Source organism: Theileria orientalis, chromosome 1, assembly GCF_000740895.1.
Source record: "Theileria orientalis strain Shintoku DNA, chromosome 1, complete genome".
Lineage (NCBI taxonomy): Eukaryota > Apicomplexa > Aconoidasida > Piroplasmida > Theileriidae > Theileria > Theileria orientalis.
In genome coordinates, this window is record NC_025260.1 from 285,758 (window position 1) to 306,060 (window position 20,303).

General features: G+C 42.4%; 10 protein-coding genes across 10 annotated transcripts; 5 read left to right on the plus strand and 5 right to left on the minus strand.

Moving 5' to 3' along the window:
* Positions 1–125: 125 nt before the first annotated feature.
* On the plus strand, positions 126–1,185 carry TOT_010000123 (GTPase-activating protein; the record flags this gene model as incomplete). The annotated part of the gene is made up of 6 exons (XM_009690661.1): positions 126–335; positions 371–465; positions 498–586; positions 616–718; positions 750–1,068; positions 1,099–1,185. The coding sequence occupies 6 exons, from the start codon at positions 126–128 to the stop codon at positions 1,183–1,185; spliced, it is 903 nt and encodes a 300-aa protein (XP_009688956.1).
* A 182-nt stretch (positions 1,186–1,367) lies between these two features.
* On the minus strand, positions 1,368–1,947 carry TOT_010000124 (conserved hypothetical protein; the record flags this gene model as incomplete). Its single annotated transcript, XM_009690662.1, has 2 exons — positions 1,368–1,754; positions 1,798–1,947. 2 exons carry the CDS (start codon positions 1,945–1,947, stop codon positions 1,368–1,370), a joined length of 537 nt encoding a protein of 178 aa, XP_009688957.1.
* A 459-nt stretch (positions 1,948–2,406) lies between these two features.
* Positions 2,407–2,883, minus strand: TOT_010000125 (uncharacterized protein; the record flags this gene model as incomplete). The annotated part of the gene is made up of 2 exons (XM_009690663.1): positions 2,407–2,556; positions 2,587–2,883. 2 exons carry the CDS (start codon positions 2,881–2,883, stop codon positions 2,407–2,409), a joined length of 447 nt encoding a protein of 148 aa, XP_009688958.1.
* A 264-nt stretch (positions 2,884–3,147) lies between these two features.
* Positions 3,148–4,093, plus strand: TOT_010000126 (uncharacterized protein; the record flags this gene model as incomplete). The annotated part of the gene is made up of 3 exons (XM_009690664.1): positions 3,148–3,289; positions 3,326–4,011; positions 4,043–4,093. The coding sequence occupies 3 exons, from the start codon at positions 3,148–3,150 to the stop codon at positions 4,091–4,093; spliced, it is 879 nt and encodes a 292-aa protein (XP_009688959.1).
* A 339-nt stretch (positions 4,094–4,432) lies between these two features.
* Positions 4,433–5,612, plus strand: TOT_010000127 (uncharacterized protein; the record flags this gene model as incomplete). The annotated part of the gene is made up of 3 exons (XM_009690665.1): positions 4,433–4,519; positions 4,550–4,720; positions 4,800–5,612. The coding sequence occupies 3 exons, from the start codon at positions 4,433–4,435 to the stop codon at positions 5,610–5,612; spliced, it is 1,071 nt and encodes a 356-aa protein (XP_009688960.1).
* Positions 5,613–5,796: 184 nt separating this feature from the next.
* TOT_010000128 (chromatin assembly factor 1 protein) lies at positions 5,797–7,355 on the plus strand (the record flags this gene model as incomplete). The annotated part of the gene is made up of 9 exons (XM_009690666.1): positions 5,797–5,909; positions 5,940–6,030; positions 6,065–6,210; positions 6,252–6,379; positions 6,410–6,452; positions 6,482–6,698; positions 6,801–6,884; positions 6,964–7,257; positions 7,293–7,355. 9 exons carry the CDS (start codon positions 5,797–5,799, stop codon positions 7,353–7,355), a joined length of 1,179 nt encoding a protein of 392 aa, XP_009688961.1.
* Positions 7,356–7,543: 188 nt separating this feature from the next.
* TOT_010000129 (conserved hypothetical protein) lies at positions 7,544–9,934 on the minus strand (the record flags this gene model as incomplete). Its single annotated transcript, XM_009690667.1, has 1 exon — positions 7,544–9,934. One exon carries the CDS (start codon positions 9,932–9,934, stop codon positions 7,544–7,546), a length of 2,391 nt encoding a protein of 796 aa, XP_009688962.1.
* A 386-nt stretch (positions 9,935–10,320) lies between these two features.
* Positions 10,321–14,020, minus strand: TOT_010000130 (conserved hypothetical protein; the record flags this gene model as incomplete). Its single annotated transcript, XM_009690668.1, has 2 exons — positions 10,321–13,900; positions 13,956–14,020. 2 exons carry the CDS (start codon positions 14,018–14,020, stop codon positions 10,321–10,323), a joined length of 3,645 nt encoding a protein of 1,214 aa, XP_009688963.1.
* Positions 14,021–14,143: 123 nt separating this feature from the next.
* Positions 14,144–17,237, minus strand: TOT_010000131 (histidyl-tRNA synthetase; the record flags this gene model as incomplete). Its single annotated transcript, XM_009690669.1, has 5 exons — positions 14,144–14,340; positions 14,440–16,048; positions 16,156–16,301; positions 16,332–16,467; positions 16,533–17,237. 5 exons carry the CDS (start codon positions 17,235–17,237, stop codon positions 14,144–14,146), a joined length of 2,793 nt encoding a protein of 930 aa, XP_009688964.1.
* A 134-nt stretch (positions 17,238–17,371) lies between these two features.
* Positions 17,372–19,559, plus strand: TOT_010001212 (ATP-dependent RNA helicase; the record flags this gene model as incomplete). The annotated part of the gene is made up of 10 exons (XM_009690670.1): positions 17,372–17,682; positions 17,806–18,259; positions 18,293–18,499; positions 18,569–18,681; positions 18,712–18,852; positions 18,885–19,042; positions 19,112–19,234; positions 19,267–19,319; positions 19,350–19,496; positions 19,530–19,559. The coding sequence occupies 10 exons, from the start codon at positions 17,372–17,374 to the stop codon at positions 19,557–19,559; spliced, it is 1,737 nt and encodes a 578-aa protein (XP_009688965.1).
* Positions 19,560–20,303: the final 744 nt, after the last annotated feature.

Genomic DNA, 20,303 nt, shown 5'->3' on the forward strand with positions numbered 1-20,303 from the left:
TTCAAAAAATAAAATCCAGATGTGGTGTTAAGTACCCAGTTAAATTTACATTATTATTGTGATTTTTACACATTTATGTTTGGTTCTATGTACTATGTAAATATATTCCTATTTTATATTTAAAAATGCCTGGAACTGATTTTATAGCTAAACTTTGTTCCATTGACGGCAATAACTTTTGTGCCGATTGCGGTACCAGAGCGCCCAGATGGGCCAGTGTAAATCTAGGTGTATTATTATGTATTAACTGTTCTGGTATACACAGAACGCTCGGAGTTCACCTATCTCAGGTGAAATCTCTTACCTTGGATAACTTGAAGCCAGAGTGGATCAAGGTTCGATAACCGCTCCCCTTACTTTTATTTTTTAGTCACTGATGAGTATCGGAAACCACGTCGCAAATATGTATTATTTATATAAACTTCCCCCGAATGTTTCAAAATACCACATTTCTGCAGCGCCGAGGTTTATTTGTGTTAACATAAAATTATGTTCAGCGATATGGAGGTTTGGATTAGAAACAAGTATGAAAAGAAAGTTTACGCGATGGAAGGGCTGGAGGAGCCTTGGGTTCTGCTATCAAAAGGTACCTATTTATTTCTTGACCACTTTCAGGATTTAACCCTCGAGACGCCGTGTTAAACGGCACCGTTAATTTTAATCACCCGCACCCTCACCACGTTCAGCAGCAGAAGATTCATAACCCCGAGCCTAAAGCGTATTTTGGAGGCATAAACATTAATTTTTAGCAGGGAAGTGGATCTGTTGCACATGGAGCCGTTTAACTCGGCCCAAAAAATGGCGCCCAGCAACTTCAACGACGAATTCAACCCCTTCTCAATAGAGTCCACCATGAGGAACAACGATGCATACTGGCACAACGATAACCAGAGTCAAATCTCGTATAAGGAGGAGCGCAGGGAGCAGTTGGGAGTCCCCGACGTCCCGGAGCCCGAGGATTCGGACAAGATCAGGGACGCCAAAATTGACGCGGCCAAAAATTCGATCGCCAGGCTCTTCCAGAACCCTGCCCAGATCGGCTTTAAGAGCAGCACCTATAACCAGACTGTGAGTTTGCGCGTGTTAACTTTGTTGTAGACTCCAAACTCAGTCGCCGGAGACACCCTGGACTTCGACAACACGGGTTTGAAGGAAAAGCTAGAATCTGTCAACAGAAACCTGTAAATTAATGTGATGGTTAACTCGACTTATCTCCCTCGGCTAGTGTGTTGGTGCAGTGGCAAATAACTACTATGTAGCCCTAGATCTATGGCGTGAGGGTAAATTATCAAATTAGGGTTGCATTAAAAACAAAAACTGCCGAGGCGTTGGATAGTTGGGGTTGCGTTGCTTGAGGGCCCAGGAGTCTAATAGTCGCCCTCGTCATTGTCATCGAAGTTGGCGTCGCCCTCGATCTCGGTCACGTGGTCGGCCTTTTTGACCTTGAGTACTGGGATGACGTGCTCGACGACCATGACCTTAGGCTCCTTGACGATTCTCTCCTTGGTGACGTACTTTGGCACCTCGACCTCCTTCTCGACGTACTGGACCTGGGGGACCTCCACGATCTTGTCCTCGTAGGTGATCTTGGGGACGTGTTTCACCCTCTCGACGACCACCTCCTTCTTCTTGTAGACCGGTTTGTACTTGACGACTGGGACCTCGACATCGACGTACTTGTCGACGACCTGGACCTCAGGGACCTCCACTATTTTCTCCTCTATGTACTCCTTCTCCACCTCAATGACTCGCGTCTGCGTGAATTGGATTAGAAGACTGGGACTTGTGGGATCTTACCTGGGTGATTGGCTCCAAGATCTGGTAGTGTGTGGCGTCGAGTCCTTTTAACTCGTCAGTGTTCACGCCATTTTCAGCCAAAATGTGTTTATGGTTGAGGAACGTTTGTTCGTCATCAAAAACGTTAGCGCCAGAGCAACAATCGAACATTTTCTGAGCGAGAATTTAAGTTTTGCGTGTTATGTTGTGTACCTTCTTATCTACCTGTTTATGGTCTTATAACTCACCTGTTTTACGTATTCTGTGATTTTTAAGAGTTATTAAATCTTTATTGTTCGATTTCGGGGGCAATAGTACAATGTTTTCTGATATCCTAGGGGTTTTGCGACATGCATTCCAAATGACATCTCAAGCACTCATATGCACAGTGCATAAGGAATCTTCACTTATAAGCTGGAATTTTGATTTATTGGTGAACCCGTGTTAAGACATCCTGAAAAATTGAAGATGTGTACATTGTTTACCATTTTAAATTGAGCTAAGGTTCCTGTGCGGTCTACCCTAAATAATGGGTAGCCACAAACACACTAAGTATTTACGTATATACAAAAACTCTAACTAGAAAGCATATTATTTATCATGGTTTCAGAATATTGAAAATTTGCGATTTCACCAACTAGGCCTGACTTCTTTGTTGAAAACGTGTTTTCCGTCCAGCCTCGTGTTAGGCAGGTTCAACCAGTTCTGGTGTATTGTCCTGGCTTTTGTAAATGTGCCATCCGTGTATTTGATGATGTCAAACATGTCCAGCATCATGGGCTAAAACAATAGGTTAGTGTGGGTGAATACCTTTTTGTAGTTTTTGGGGAATCTTTTCATCCACGCCGTTTTTCTTATCCTTGTTCTTCTTCTGGAAGGCTTCTTTTTGGGAACAGCGTATAGTCCAGTATCATAGCGGGAATGCGTGTATGGTTTATGAAAGTTGTTTACAAAACAGCTCTGTCTGGGAATAACCAGAGATTCCACAAAAAAATGGTTATTCCTAGTTATATTCTCATTTGCGAACCTTCCGTGATCAAAATAAACTAATAATCCATAGAAGAAGTATAATTTGAAAACCAAGGGTATTGGTTTTAAAAATTGCATAAATTAAATGTTAATTGAAATAATTCTTTTTGATCTAAACTTATAATTACAAACGTTACATAATAAAAACAATGAAAATCTAAATGAATGAATCTTATGTAGAAGATAATGTTACACCCTATGTTGTACCGATTTTTTGATACATCTATTGATAAATTACAACACCACTTTTCATTTTTATTTATACCTGTGCTAGCTAATTGTTTATTTATTTTATGCCTTTAAAAGCGTATATGTATTATAGTTATTCCAGTTTCTTAGTATATGAAATTTGCTCTGGAGCGTTCTTACCATATATTACGTTTGAACGCTTACAATATACCTGGAAGTCCAAGCCTCTGTAATCTAAAAATATTATTAAATAATTGTTTGGCTTCGAAATCAGATTTTTCAACAATTCCTGAAGGTATTTAAATCTAGTAAAGATTCTTATTTATTTTAGGCCAAAAATCTGCCGTAAAGACGCTAAAAATCCCACACTGGATTGATAGTGACTTTCCAGAGGTTAAAACTGACGAAATAGCTGGAACTAAGGCCGATAATAAGCTGAAAGTTCTGAAGAGGATAAGACCTTTTAGATTAAATCAGTTGAGTGTTTTTAACCCGAACCCTTATTCGTTGAGTAAGCCTATAAAAAAGAACCCCGTGTTGAAGCATTTGTGGAAATTGAGAGTAAACACTGTGTATAGACGGGATTCGTCCAAGAGATTGGTCGTAAACGCGAGTATCGTTAAGCATATTTTGAAGCATACTGACACGAGCTTTGACGTAATTCTAACAACCAGGAAGGAGTTGATAGATTTCGTGTTCTCAAACCCAGATTATAACTCTAGATTTTCTAGAATACAGTTGGTGGACAAGTACACACTGCAATACTGTTTGAGGGGAACGAGGCAATCGTATAGCCTGGTGGACACGATCGCAGAAGCATATACCCCCGCTGAGAACAAGGAAATCACACCCAGGTGGGCTAAGAGTTCATATAAGTTTAGTAGATTTGTTCTCGCACTCGACAACATTAAGTACACGCAGAACCTCGGGTCGCTCATTAGGACCTCTGTCGCACTCGGAGTGGATCTTTTGTACTATATCAAGGGCACGACTGACCCCTTTAACTGGAAGGTTTCAGTAAGTTGAGATAGCTGATCTGGAACTTTAGGCAATAACAGGAGGCGTGCAGTACTCAATCCCTCACAGATTTGGTACTTAGGTCAGCAGTCACGCACGTGTAGGTGAACACAGGGACTTGAGGAAGTTTTGTAAGCAGAGAAACCTGGTGCCAATAGTAGCACACGTGGAAGGAGAGCCTCTGGACACACTCGAAGTAGCGCAAAAAGGAGTGTGCCTGATACTGGGAAACGAGTCGGAAGGGCCGCACCCGGAAGTTTTTAAATTCGCAAAGAGGTTTGACGACCCCAAGTAACGATTTATCAGAGTTTCACTGTATATGCACCCGTTCGCGAACTCGCTGAACGTTGCAATAGCCGGCTCAATAATAATTCACCAACTCAAGGCGCGATTGGAAGCCGCGTAGTTTACAGATTAAGCCATGGCGTTTCGAAGGCCGAATAATGAAAGTCAGACGAAGCTGACACTGGACAAACTGCCTGACGACACTATTTCGCAGATAACATGGGTGAGTTGGTTGCCTCGTCATTTGGTTTAGTCGCAAACCCCGGAGCCCCTGTTGCTGGCAGCATCAAGCTGGGACAGGAGTCTGAGAATCTGGTCGTTTAGAAACTCGCCTGCAGATGAACTCGCAGCGGATTTGGTTTGTACCTTCAAGCAGAATGAGCCGATTCTGTGCTCAACATTCACAAATGTAAGACGTGGAAGAGTTTAAATAAAGATTACGGTGTATTATTATGTAATAACGGTAGTTATTGACTATTTTGACCCTGAAAATGATTGTGTAGGACACCGTTAAACTATTCTCGGGCGGATGTAACAACGTTGCCCTAGTGTATGACCTAAAAAAGGCGGCGCAAAATGGAATGCTAGTAGCGAGGCACGACGACCCGATAATGGGAGTGCACTGGTGCCCGAAGTATAAGCTTTTATTGACCTGTGGCTGGGACGGGAACGTGAGAGCGTGGGACGGAAGACAGCAAGGCCCAGTGTGGTCGGAAAACGTAGGATCCAAAATATTCGCATCCGATTTCAAAAACAACGTGCTGTGCGTAGCAGACAGCCAAAAGAAAGTGATCGCATGGAACCTGGAAAATATGCAGAACCCGCAAAACAAAATAGTGATTGACTCCACCCTTAAATTGAAGACGAAGGCAATTTCGATATTCCCGGAGCTCCTGGGCACGAAGGGAGTGGTCTGCGGCTCAATCGGAGGAAGGTGCTCAGTCAACTACTTCATGGAGCACGAAAGAAAGGGGAACTTTTCGTACAAATGCCACAGGCAGGACCAGCCGGGAAGAGGAACGCAGACGTACCCGGTTAACGCGATCGACTTCCACCTTAAACACGGAACATTCATCACGGGAGGAGGAGACGGAACCTTCACGGTGTGGGACAAGGACAACAAGACGAAGGTCAAGACCTTCAACAGCGTGAACGCCCCGGTGGTCGACATCAAGATCATGAGCACCAACAACCTGCTGGCCTACGCGACGAGCTACAACTGGGAAAGGGGATTCAACAGGGCGCTCATGAAGAAGACCGTCAGGAGCATAGGGATCATAAAGGTGAGTGGCGCGGATAAGCTAGCGCCCATGTAGTGTCTATACACATTTCGGTTTACGGCGCCGAGCTAATAGTTTATTCTTCAGCTGAAAGAGGACGATGTGAAGACGAAACCTAAGTTTATGGTGGGACGAAGGTGAAATTTAATTTTGTATTTGTGCCCATATACACTATATTATTGGAATCCCCCCCTTTCGCGCAGATGTTCAGTTCCTAACCATGGATGAGCGTCATAACTGGATCGTCAACACCAGAGTATTGTACGATTTCATAAGCTGCATCAAATTGCCGCAACAGCCGCTTTGCGTCGACTTTACACAGACGATTACCCAGTAGGTGTCCACACATTTACGGCATTTTAGTGAGGAGTCCAGCGAGGAGGTTGCCTATCAGCAGATCGCCTGCGGGCTGCAGTATGAGACGAAGGAGGACGTTTCCATTTACATCATAGACGTACCTTTACCCGTTCTGCCCTTATACGCTTTAGGTTGCACTACCGGCCGAACCTCTCAAGGAGGAGCTGAGGAGGTACTGCAAATGCCTCGACTATGAAGGGTTTCCCTTGCCCGTTGACACTCAGTTCCCTATGTACCAATGTGTAGCACAGGTTTCGCTGAAAGCCGACGTTAACAGGTTAGGCGTTCGCAGTTTCTTTAATCTTCTTTTTATTCCAGGATTCTATCGAAAACCAAGGATGATAATGTGTTCTTAGCTGCTAAGACGACAGATGGTAACTGGTTTACCTCAAATAAATATTTAGTTCACCTGTACAACTTAAGGGACCTGAGTCAGGAATCTAAAAGTTAGTTTTGGCAAATTGACGTGTATTTAGACTTAGAGCCCGTGTGCAAATTCGAAGGACATGAAGATGAAGGGTAACTAGCAGGGTTTTACGAATTCTCAGGTACGGCATGGCCTTCGACTCGGGCTGTTCGGAGATCGCATCGTGCTCGGAGGACGGGCTCATGTACATATATGACATTAAAGGTTCGGAAGCGGCTTCACACAAGCGTTTAGAGCAATCTTCGAGCTACAGTTACAAACACACCGGTGGGCTGAACTGTATTGACTACTCGAAGACCAACGAAAAGAACTGTCTGGTGGCCACAGAGGACGGATACGTTTTAATGTAAGTTGCAGGTGTTTAAAGGATGTTTTAGCGTGGATACAAGACAGGCGGGATCGCATTTAAAGGTACTTGAGCGCAGTTAAAACTTCGTTAGACCAGGAAGGTGGAAGGCGCGGAAAACTCGGTTTCTACCACGACGCTTAACCCAAACGTTTTCGCCTCCGGGTCCACCAAAGGAGTAGGTTCCTGCACATACAAGTGACCAGTTACCCTAACGTGCTCTTTTACGCCGGAATTAGGCACTTACTCACTTTCAGGCAATACACCTTTGGGACCAGCGAATCCTGTCCGACCCGCTTCACGCAATCACCGTACACAAGGAGCCCATAGTTAGACTCCACTTCAACCAGCTGAACAAGTCGCTGATATCGAGTGGCTCCGAGGACCTAACCATTTGCATTCTAGACCTGGACTCGCCCGGAAAGGACGTTAACGGGGGAGAGCTTGAGGAGGACGAGGAGGAGGACGACTCCCCGCCCGAGCTCATCTTCACCCACACGGGGCACCAGGACAAGGTGTACGACTTCGTGTGGAGCAAATACACGGACAATGTAAGTTTGGACCCTTAGCTTTATTGACCGTTTAGCTCATCGCATCAGTTGGGGAGGACTACTCGCTTCAGTTGTGGCAAATGGTAAGGCGGCACTGATTAACACCTTCTCAGAACAGTCAGATCATGGACTACTCCAGCGAGGATGAGCTTCCCGAGTGACTCGAGGAAGTAGACGTTTAAGAACACTTTCATAAATTGCGTATCTTGTTTGTTTTTAACTGCTATAATCGATTGTGTGATATGTAATGAACAGGGTAGTAGATTATGTATTAAATGTTAGGTTTCTAAAGTTCGTCCCGTTTGATGACACTGGATTTTGCGGTGTTCACCTCCACCTTCGTAAACTTGTTCTTGTCGACTGATACCTCGAGCACGATCTTTGTGTCCTGGAGCATGATGATAACGTTCACCTTGTCGATCTTCAGGTTCTTTTCGGATGTTATCTGCTTGTACCCCTCCTCCTTGTTGGACATGATCTTCATGTTCCAGAAGGTCAGGTCCCCGAGGCAGTAGTCGGGGAACTTGGAGGGGAAGAGGTAGAACTTCTTCAGGTAGTCGTTGTAGTCCCAGGTGATTCCATACAGGTTGCTCCTGTACAGGCCAAAGTTCAGGTCCTTCTTGTTCGACCTGTGGTGGAGACTGCCGAAGGAGTTGGTCAGCGGCAGGAACAGGTTGCTGCCGAACGTCCTCTCAGCCATCGAGTAGTTCTCCTTGTCGCTGTTCTCCACCAACAGGCTTATTGGCTCCTTGGCCGGGTGCGACAGGTATATGTACTTTTCGTTGTTATTGTCAGTGTTCAGGTCGAAGATTGCGTTCCCGATGAGGACTGACGACTTCGGCGAACGCTTCGGGAACACAATGTTGGTTAAGTCCTCTCCGTGGTAGAGCAGCTGGAAGTTGGATAGCTGCTCAATTGACTTGCAGTGGAGCGGTTGATTTGTCAGTTTCTTGGTGAACTGGCTCAGACAGAGGACTTCGACCTGGTCATCTTTTCCGTCTGCGAAGTTGCCCATTGCGCCACTCGACTGTCTTTTGTGCCATACTTTTGAGGTCATGTTTATGAGCTCTAGTCTCTCGTCGTCCTCTAGGAGATTCTTCTTGCGATACATCTTATCGTTTACGCTGTAGAACACCACGCTTTCGTATTGGAAGAAGTCCTTGAGCATGATTACCACGTAGTATGTCGACAAATGTGGGTGGCACTTGGAGACCATCACAAACTTCTTCGGCGAGGGTATGGCATAGGTAGTGTCTCCGAATTTGAGTGAGGTCACAGGTCCTATGCGCGAATCGTCTTCTAAGCCGTCCTTGTATCGGTAAACCGTGCACTTTCCGGCCTCGACCTTGTCATAGGACGAGTTTGCGTCCGGAGTGAAATTATCTAGTGACAGTTCAAATGGTGATGTGGATTGTTGTTGGTCGGCAGGCATTCTTCTCTCTGTGTATGACTGCAGTCCGACAAAGGGTTCAAACGTCACTAGTGCTTCTATCCCATCACCTCCGAGCCTGTAAATCTGCTCAACAACTATCGATGAGAACTGAGAGGACACGACCATGTTGTATTTGCCTGGGTCGTATTCCATGTAACACACTTCAAACGCGTCTGCGCTTTTTGACAGAGGAAATGTATGATTTTTGAACGTGATCCTTTTGTACACTTCATTGGATGCGTTGTTTTCAAACCAAACGCAGCGGAAATCGTCATTCGGAGCCTTAACGATGTCAGCAGATTTAAAGCCGGCCTTTGATGATAAGTCTTCATCTAGTATTTCTATTTTTTCAGAAGGTTGAGCCACATGAACGATAGCTGTTGGTTGCTCAGTTTGTTCAACTGGAGTGGTGACTTCTTGGAAAGTGTCTTGGACCGCTCCAGCAGTAACGTCGACGGTACTGGGTATGGCACCTTCGGAGGCAGCTGGCGCTGAAAGTGGAGCACCTATTATAGGTGATCCGTCTGACGGTATGGTTAATACGCCTGAATCTTGAACTTGGACTGATATAGCTTCTGGTTTAGATGCGTCTTGTTCTTTAGCTTTCGACACCTTCTCATCCCCTGATGATTGACTATGTTCCTCGTAATCACTATACTCAATTACAGTTCCACGGGGGGTGATATACATTTTTTTCTTTGGTTTACTTTCCTCCAGGTCTGAGCCCTCACTTGATGCATCGCTTTCTTTATCTGAACCTTCATATACATCTACTTCAAATGAGGATTCTGTTTGAACGAATTTAAATGACTTCGGTTGACCGGGTCCAGCTATTCCTTGTTCGTGGTATTTCTTTACAATTCTTGTTCCGTTTAAGTCATAGTCTATGTACACGTGTTGCCTCAAATTAACCACTTTGGCGGTGAGTCGTATATTTCTTGCAAATGGGCTTAACGATACGTATTTGGTCCCGAATACTATCGTTATATCTTTACCGAATGTAACCGAATCGTCCACGATGAACTCCCGGGATCCTGATGAAGGGTTTGAAATTAAACCTAGTGGGTAGAAATCATCTGTCTCACGTAACACATCAAATATAACAGTGCCGTTAGGGTTCGATACGTCCACGGGAGGAATCCTTTGGTATATTGAATTTGAGCACACAAATCTTGAGATGGGTGTAAAAATTATTATACAGATAAAGTTAAAGATTAAAACATGAACTGCATTAAAAATTTTCATTATATACAACGTTTAATCGTAATATCATCAAATTTTGATGATTATTGGGAAAGTCAAATTTTAAAGATGAAAACACATAGGGATCTAAATAAAAAGTTGGTTAATGTGTTTAAAACTTTAATTCATCAATGAAAACAGGTTTAATTGCGTAATGTGTATGCGTTTTTGTGTTTTAAACTAGCCTCATATTTACCGCACAGATAAAAACACACCACCTAGCAACTCTACGAATATTCTCCGATTTTATTTAATATAATGGATTCCAGATTATCTCTTCATTATAATGGTAAAAATGTGGTTTTTAGTTCAAAATAACCCATATTACTTAAATGTGTAAATATATAACATGTGTAAACATATATGTTAATTTTTTATAATTTTTAGTTTCATCCGCACATTTGAAAACTCCTGAGTCCCTTGTGAACCCCGCAATCTATTTTTGATACGTCAATTATGTCGAATGTGTCGTTCTTAAATAGATATGCGTTTAGTAGTGCCTTTGAAATCGTTTTTGTTGCGATAACTATTATGATTTCATTGTTTACACTAGAAACGAAAACTTGTTTCGCCAACTGCTTTTGAAATCCCTTTATTACTGCATTTTTATATCTTATATTGTTTATAACACAATTACATTTTGACAGTGTTGTGTAGACTACGGTATTGTCGTCCACTTTTAACTTCATTATAACACTCTCCGGTGTATCATCTATTTTTAAATCTACTGGAAAAATCTCCTCCTTGTGTGCTGCCATGTTTATTAATGCTCTATTCACTAGCAGTGCCTCCATATTTGACAATATTCCCCAATTAAATTTAACATTCGGTCTTTCAATTTTAATATCTTTTCCATGGCTATCGTACGTAGCTGAGAATGTTTTTAACTTGTCTCCAGAAAGATAGGACAACATTATAACAGAGGACGTTACGTCGTCGTATGGGTATCTAACCCATATGTTGTACCTAATGTTTGCTTTCAAAATTTCAAATTTCTGATCCCCAAAATATATCTCGAATTTGTCCGTTCTTGTAAAGCCAGTGAAGTAATAATAAATCTTGTTAAGTATCATGTATCTAAGGTCCAGAGGGAACTTGCGTTCGTTAAAATTTATTAGTTCCTGAGCTGTTTGGCCTTTTACAAGATCCAGAAAGTTAAGTGAGTCGTCTACAAATCCAAGATCTTTTCTGTCTTCTAACTTGTATAATTCGGGGCTTTTAGCATTTTGAGTGAAAGTCAATGTGCCTATATTGTTGTTTTTAAATTTGGCTTCTATAGTAATTGAGCATTTGTTATTGTCGTCGAAGGATTTAACCACCTGCACATTCGTTAAGTCACCAATGAGCTTAATTTCATGTTTTCCAAAAATGATAGGATTTAAGATAGCATCTGTTTCTGAAGTATAAGTTATGATATTTCTCGTTCCTATTTTTGCTGTTTGGATTTTAACTCCTGGTAAATAAACGCTTTCTATTAACAGGGGATTGTATTTTCCAGTGATCGTCAGGAATGGATCTCGAGGAAATTCTTCTTGTTCTTTTTTATCATCAGAAGAGTGATAGTGATACATTCCCTTATCCACCATAGTGAAAATATCGTAAAAATCACTATTGTTGTGACCCTGATACTTAAAAACCTGTTTCCACTTATGGTTTTTAGGAACTTTATACTCTTTACCGTGGGCTGTTAAATCTCCTGGTGTTAACATTAAATCTGCATCGGAATGTGCAATTTGAATTTTATCTACTTCAAATTCAGAGATGATAGTTTTTGGGTTTTCAAAAGATATTTTGATTGGGAGGGTATTAGGATACAAGTTATAGATAGATTGACTTAACTGTTTCGCAAGATTATCCAAGTCGTTTAGAGTGATGTTAATTAAGATGTTTGACAATAGTATTATCTTGTGGTTCGATACATCCAACTTGTATAATTCCCTGTCAATCTTATCTTTTTTAACTGTATCTATCAAGAGTAAATGATGGTCCATATACATTATTTTCGTAACCATAGGCCAACCTTCCTTGACATTGATTTCAACTCCCTTCCAGTTTATAACATTAATTCTCATTCCATACTGTGTTTTAAACGTGACGGTATTGTAAGACGAAATTAAAACATCGATATGTTCTGATATATATATATCATCCAGATTCAGTGTAACAAGATTCCAATTTTTCTGGTAATTTGAATTTAAAATCGGAGCTAATTTTACATTATTGAGCAAATCCTGCATAGTATTAATTGCAACATTTACAAACTTGTTCCCATTTCTTTTCATAATGGTAAGTTCCTTATTAACATGGGATATTACCAAAAATTTAGAATTGTCCTTTTCACAGTAAAACAGCTGCGAGTTAATATCCAAACTGACTTCCAATACTTCAGAGTCAATTTTCAAACTTTTCAATATTTTATACTGCGAATATAAGCTGGAATAAAATGTTACATTATCGTTTAATTTCGCTGTTAAAATACCGTCTAGTTTAGTTAAATCTAAATCTAAATGATCGACGTTTAGTGTTTTCCCCTTAATACTTAGACTCATATAGTAAGGGGACAACAGCGCCTCTAGATAAGGTCTACTACCTGCTTCATAAAACAGTTCATAGGCATTATGAGGTTCATTTTTCATAATAATTGTATTAAAAAGGAGGTTCGTAGAATCTAGGGCTGTATAACTGATTAGTCGTATTTTGCCATAGTATGATATGCAAACTAAACGGAAACAATTGTCTACATTGTGGAAAAATTGTGATTTACCGCCAGGATCATTGGTTCTGACCGATGAAGGTAGGGTAGGTTTGTTTAAATCCAAGGGTCTCAGTGTATAATGATTTGACTCGGGGTAGATGTGTAAAGCAAATTTGTCTATATTTCCGGGAACATTTTTTTGAGTTAAATCAAACATAACTTCAAACTTTTCATGTGGTCTAATTTGCGATCCCTTATGTGAAAAATTTATATTATCATCAAATGGATAAGAAAGTGAATCATAAACTTTATACTCCCTCCGTTCTTGATTCATGCATTTGTAATACTTGCATTGCCACCCTGTTTCAAAAAGTTCACATATAACCACGAGAGAGGTCTGTATTGAAGTAAAGTTCTTTGGATCTTTCAGCTCGAAATAATGCCAAATTAACAGATCGCTGATATGTTTGCTAGGTTGTATGGGCTCATTCGCGAACTGAATCTCGGTTAACTGTTTTGGTTTTCCACTCCCCTTGTCGAAAAAAAAGTAGAACCCGTGGGAGAATTTGGACCTGGTTATACATACAGGTAATATATCGCTGTATAATTCAAGTTGAAAGGTAGTTGTTTCACTTGACTTAAAAAGACCGAAAGAAGTAAGACCTGCCAAGCTCGTTTCTTTTTCGTCTATGATCATATCGTACCACCAGGCCAAGTCTCTCTCCCTGTATATTCGCTTCATCATACGTTCTCCCGACTGGTTAAATGACTCTATTAGTATGCATCTTCTCTTTGCCTCATCCACATAGGTAAAAACTCTGCGATATTCATATTTTAAATTACATTGAAGTCTTCGAACATAGAATTTTACGCATCCGATAGTTAATTTTTTCGGATATTTATCAAATTCATGCGATTTGACCTCAAATAACTTTATATCTGTCCTATAATTCTCCTTATCTGGAGGTTGAGGAGTGACTGTTATGAATCTTCCATAATTGTTACTTGCCAAGTTCAAAAACACATATTTTCCTGAAACTATGTCATCTGATGTGGCAAACTGTGTGTATTTACCTTGATATACCCGGGCTCCGTAGTCAGGCCATACTAAAAAATATCCCATGTGTTTCCATGGCTTTGATAGCCATTTGAAAAAACTGAAACCGGCAAGTCCTGTTAATGTTATTCCGAGAATTGTGGCCGAAACTGGCCTGTAATTCTCGATTAGGACACTAAAACTCAGAAGTATGAAGAGGAGCGTAGACCGTAGACCCCTCATCGTTTATTGCATATATGCGATAAATAATGTATATAATCTCACATTTATACAACTGACATGTACAATATACAGGTGTGTATGGTGGCCAGGCGCAGGGAAAGTCGAGGAAGGCCATTTATGAACTGCTCAAGTCTATTGCATAACAGTGCATATAGGTGATCGGATGAAAGTAAAACTTTACGTTTTTTCGCGCGTTTCGCGCCTTAAAATTTATTGTCGCGCCTTTTCTCCGTTTGGTTCACTGCTTAAAGAGCGCCTTGACCAGATGGTCGTACTTCGTGTGTTGGGAGAGCAGCGACTTGACTTTCGGGACCAGCTCAGTTCTTTCGACGCTTATTTCCTCCGATCTGTCCTGATCGCTGTAACTTACTTTCTTGACCTTCACTGTGTTGCTTTCCAGCTCTGAGTCTCCCACGATCACTATGACTGACACGCCTAATAATGAGTTTGCGGTGTGTGCGTTTATTTTATTTATTTGTGGGCCATTTCGCCCTTGTGTGCTCTCGCACTTCTACGACTCTAGTTTTTGCTTACCTTTGTCTATTGCTGCGTCCATTTGCTTCCTCAGGTTCTGGTTCGTGTTGTGCAGGTACTCCGCCTTGATTCCTTCTCTCCAGAGCGCGCTGCAGAGCTTCATTCTCTCCACGAACGTTTGCGGCGAGCCCACTGTGCACACGAATACGTCCGTCAGGTCTCCCGAGTCCTGCTTCGGCATAGTTCTGAAGAGTCTTTCTATTCCCACTGACATGCCCACTGCCGGCACCTGCTTTCCCGAGAACATTCCTATCAGGCCGTCGTACCTTCCTCCTCCTCCCACTGAGCCCACCTCCTCGCCTTCCAGCACTGCTTCGAAGATGACTCCTGTGTAGTAGTCGAGGCCTCTCGCCAGACTCAGGTCGAACTCCGCCTCCTCCTCCGTCACTCCGAACGCCTTCAGGTAAGACGCCAGCAGCTCCATTTCCTCCAGCGGCCTTTCCAGTGACTCCATTCCTCGTTCTCTCAGGCTCTCTATTACCTTCTCAAATGTTCCTTTCAATTCTATGAATTCTCTTATTTTTTCTGCTGTTTTTTCCGGCAGTCCTTTTTCGTACACCATTTCGTGCTTCACCTTTTCCCAGGGCAGCTTGTCTAACTTATCTATTGAGCTGCAGATCGTTCTGTGGCTTGACTCTTCCACTCCGCACTCCAGCAGTATCGCGTCCAGTATTCCTCGGTGGTTTACCTTCACGTGGAACGTTCCTCCCTTGACCATTCTCAGGACTCTGATGAGTATAAATATCACCTCCGCGTCCGGCACCATCTTCGAGTACTCTCCTGCCCAGTCGACGTCGCACTGGTAGAACTCTCTGTACCTTCCTCTTGCTAACTGCGGCTCGTCTCTTCTGTATACCTTTCCTATGTGGAACCTTTTGATCTTTTCTATTTTATTCATTGCCACGAACCTTGCGAACGGCACTGTCAGGTCATACCTCATTGACAGCTGCTCTCCTCCTTGGTCCTTCAGGTCAAATATCAGCTTCTGGTCCTCTCCGTACTTGCCCAAAAGCGTTTCCTTCAGCTCGAACACTGGCGTTTCTATTTCCACTGCTCCGTGTTGTCTAAATATGTCCTTGATTTTGTTGATCACCACTCTTCGTACCAGCATTTCTGCCGGTCCAAAGTCCAGCGTCCCCTTTGCCAACTTCGGCAGCCTCGTCTTCTGGTTCTGCGGCACCAGCAGCTCTTCCAGCTTACTGCCATAACTCAGCACACTCGTTCCTCTAAGCTGCCTGCTCACTTTACTCCACACTTCGTGGTCGCAGTACTTAACTCCTTCGCACAGCTCAGTGTCCACAAAGTTTTTATACAGTTCGTTTCCGTGGCCTAGTATCGACTTTTGGCCCTGCTGCTTATTCTGTTTCGCCTTCTTTTCACTCGCTTTCAAGTCCGACAGCTCCTTCAGGTTTAGCACGTTCAGACACACGCACAGCGCCATGTTCGTGTAGTCGTTTAACAGGTCACACAACTGTTCCAGTGCACTTAGTGAGGGCCCCTTATTCCTTTCTAATGGCCTCTGCTTCAGGTGCACCAGAATCTCCTCATACTTTTTTAGCGACTCTTCTAAGGTGGTCCTTTGCAACCCTTCAACTTGATTTACTAGTGCCTGTATATTCATTTAATTTATGTTTTTTACTCTGTTACTATATCTCATTAATTTTCCATTATTCATCCGTATGTTACACATTCTATATTTACTTGTATATTTCCTACCTTCTCAAACGAATCTTCGTATTTATTCAGCATTAGTGCCAGTATCTCTGCATACAGCATTGTCAAATCCTCCAATGAGTGCGATAGTGCTGACACTTGTGATTTGAGTGACATGTTCCACGCTCTGTTTACTGCGTTTTGTAAATCTAAACATTTTTTAAACTTCTACGGCCTACCCTTTTGTATCAAATTTGAACACACTGATGAGAATATCTTTGAGACCTCCTTCAGCACCAAGCTCGATTGGTGCCTCAATTCTCCGCTCAGCACCAGGTAACTCGACACCAGCGACTTCACGTTCTCGTCTCCTCCCTGTATTCATGTTTACTTCAAATCAAGTTTTCTTTTACACTTATAATCGCCTTAACGACACTCACCTTTTTCGGTATCACTTTACTGTCCTCCGTCAGCCACAGCAGATTCCTCACTGTTTCCATCACGTTCGGTATTTTTTGCACTTCTGGGAGCAGCAGGAAGTCGTATGGCACTGACAGCGCCTCGCACACTGCTCCCATGTTAAGGTCCGACAGGTTCGTCAGCGTCTTCGTCAGCGTGCCCAGCATTCCCAGGTCCGAGAGAACCTCGGCGGGCGAGCTCGTCAGCCACTTGAACTCCTCCTCCGACAATCCCACTTCTCCCTTCAGTACTTCCCAAGGGCTACTCGTCTCTGGCTTTGCTGATACTGCTGACGACAGCATTCTCGCCACTCCTGCTGAGTGTGAACACAGGAACTCTCCTTCGAAACTTCGTGATTCCCCTGGTAAATGGCTGAGTGTATAATTTTTGTTCAGCGCGTTAACCAGCTTTGTTATTAACAGTGAATTGGGCCTCGGTTTCCATCTCAGTGCTTGTTGGAGTATGCTACAACATATCATTCTAGACTTTAACGACTCTCTATTTTCAGAAGAATAGTCCGAATGGTTAATATTATTACATTTTAGCGATGTGTTGAAATCTTCCAAATCGAGGTTGATTTTTTTTGACAATTCTGGTTCAATGGAGATTGAAACTTTTGATAGTCCTACCAAACACAAATCATCAATTGACAACAACTTGTTGCAATCTAGAACCAAACAAGACATACTTAAGGAACAATAACGTAATTATAACTCATATATTTATTTATTTGGGGAGAAATGAACGTTATAATGTGTATACGTGGATTGAGGATGGAATCTTGAATGGGGAAGTAGAATACGAAATTACTTTGTAAATAATGGATGTTTCTGATGAAAATCCTGATGTAAGTTCCTCGGAGCCGAATAATTCTGCGAAAAAGAAACTTAAATGGAAAGAGTTGGAAATACCCTCAGATTTGGTTTCTGAAGGCTTAGTTTGTTTGGAAATTTTAGATAATGGAAGCCATGAAGAGAATGTAGCTCCGAAACCAAAAAAACGGAAAAAGGTAGATAAATCTGATTCAAAAAAAAGTGACCCTGCGGAGGTGGTTGATAATAGTTTTGATGAAAATGAAGTTATTAAAAATACAAGGGATTGGAGTAATATCGCTAAGGATTTCACAATTCCGTCTGCTATTTTAAACAATTTATATAAAAACAACTTGAGATCCCCTACACCTATTCAAAAGTTGGCCTTTAGACCGTCGATATTGGAAAAGAATGACGTGCTAATATCGTCCGAAACGGTGAGGATTTTTTATAAATATTTGTCTCAGGGCTCGGGAAAAACGCTGTGTTTTGTTCTTCCGATTGTAATTTCACTGTACAACCAAAGAACGGAAAATAAAATAGAATGTTTGGCACTTTTACCGACGAGGGAACTGGCAATTCAAGTTAAGAAAATATTCTTCTTGACTATAGAAGGGCTGAACCTGAGAGTTCTGGCACTAATCGGCGGGATTGCGATACAGAAGCAGGAGCGCCTGCTCAAGAAGGACCCTAGCATAGTGGTGGCAACACCAGGAAGGCTGGAGGACTTTCTGAGGGAGGGCAAGCTGAAGGGAATGTTTGAACTCAAGTTCCTGGTGCTGGACGAAGTGGATAAGTTTTTTGAGGACAACTCATTCAAGGAGGTGGAGTCCATCGTAAAATACGTAAAGAGGCAGAAAATACAGCACTTTTTGAGCTCAGCAACGATACTGAACGTAGGTTTAGGCCTTGAATCAATAAATGCGTAGATGAAGGACAACCTGAACAGTTTGTTTAAGCTGCTGTCAATAAGTAACCCTAGAGTGTGCATATGCTCCAGAGATAAGCAGCTGGTGGTACCATACGCGGAACTTGCAGACGGTAAAATTTTACACAAAAAAACATTCACGGACACACACACGTCACTGCCGGAAAACCTGGTGTTCAAAGTAATAGAATCGGAGGAAAAATACAAGGTACGCATGAGTTAGGCCTTGAACACCAGTTTTAACGACTTAAAAATTGGTGATTGATAACGTTGATAGGAAGTGAGGCTTATTTCATACTTGGTGGAGCACTTGTGTAACGCGGAAAATAAAAAGTGCCTCATATTCGTTAACACTGTAACATACGTGTATAGACTGGAGTCGCTGCTGAGGTACTTAGGCGCTGACTAAAGGATGTGTAGTTTAATTCTCTGGAAGGACGTGCACGAGTCGGGCATTAAGAAGAAGTACTGCGCAACGTTCAAGGCCGACACGAAGTTGGACTACGTGTCGGGGATACACTCGAGGCTGAAGCAGAAGCAGAGGCTTAAGAGGCTGGAAAGGTATGTAGGAGTGCAAAAATATGCTGCTGTAGCTTTTCAAAAAATAATAAGTCGATTTTAATCTCGACGGATGTGGCGTCCAGGGGTTTGGACATACCGAACATCGACATTGTCATCCACTTTCAGCCGCCCAAAAACAAGTCGCTCTTTTTGCACAGATCAGGAAGAACGGCACGCCTGAATGAAGGAGGTACGTATTTAGTTGTTTTCTCGTCGATGGCTGAAACGAGTGGCTGAATGTTAATGAGGCAATTTTTAGGAGTTTCAGTCTGTGTTTGCTGTCCCAGCGACAAGGAGACCTGGATAGGCCTGTTCAAGGAAATCAATAAAAACTTTGAGCAGATGGAGTTCATAGAGGAGATTCCGAGCGATGAGTTCATGAGTGAGTTTAGTGGCGATCATTGTCGTAATTAGAGTACCAGAGCCTCCTGAGGCTGGCAGAAACCATAGAGCAGAACGAGTTCAGGGTGAGCCAAAGTCATTTAAACCTGGCTTAGATGTCGAAGGAGAAGAAAGTGTCGAACTGGTTCAAAAACGCAGCCAAAAAGGCGGACATAATGTTGAGTGACGAGGAAGAGGACGAGGATAACATGAGGTCGAGGAGTTACAAGTTCATGAAGTCGGAGAAGAAGAAGCTGCTCAAGGTACCCAACGGCCCTATTAATAGTGATTTGCAGATTCGCTCTGAGATCGGAATCGACAATTAGCTTAAGAATCCCTTTAATATGGTTGGCACATTCATATCTCGGTACACGGCGCCTTGTGTATCTGGCAGCCTAGTTCCTAGCGTAGTCTGTGTCTCAGTGTGTTTGATGTGTTTTGTATAAAAAGGGTTCAGAGGACTTGGGGGTTTAGAGGATATGGTTAATTAGCACTACTTGTGCAACGTGGAATCCACGGTACTTTAATTAATTATCGCGGAATGAGGTCTATAAATTGAAATTATGCAATTTTCACTTTGAAAAGGTAAACAGATGACGTTTAAGGCTCTTTTTTTACACGGCTTGACCCAGGATTCGAAAATTATCGCAAATGAGTCTTCCTACATCAGGGGCCTGTTATCCAAAATACTCGACCTTTCTTACATTGACGCTCCCTACACCTTGGACACGTACCCTGTTTTTTGTCATGTGACCAACGAAAAGACTGATGAGGAGCTGAGGAAAATGGAGAGCATGTTCAGGGAGAACTACTACAAAAAGCACGGGAGGAAGGAGACTTACGGCAAAACTTGGTACTACACTGACTTGGTTGGAGCCTACTCTCCTCAGATGAAGGACGTTGCCATAATCGGCATTGATAAATCCCTTGATTTCGTCCTAGATGAGTGCAGGAAGGCCAACTACGATGGGCTGGTTGGATTCAGCCAGGGTTCCCTTATTTCCACTTTGTTGACCAAAAAACTGTGTAATGAATCCCGTCCGGAGTGGAAACCTAAGTTTTGTCTTCTT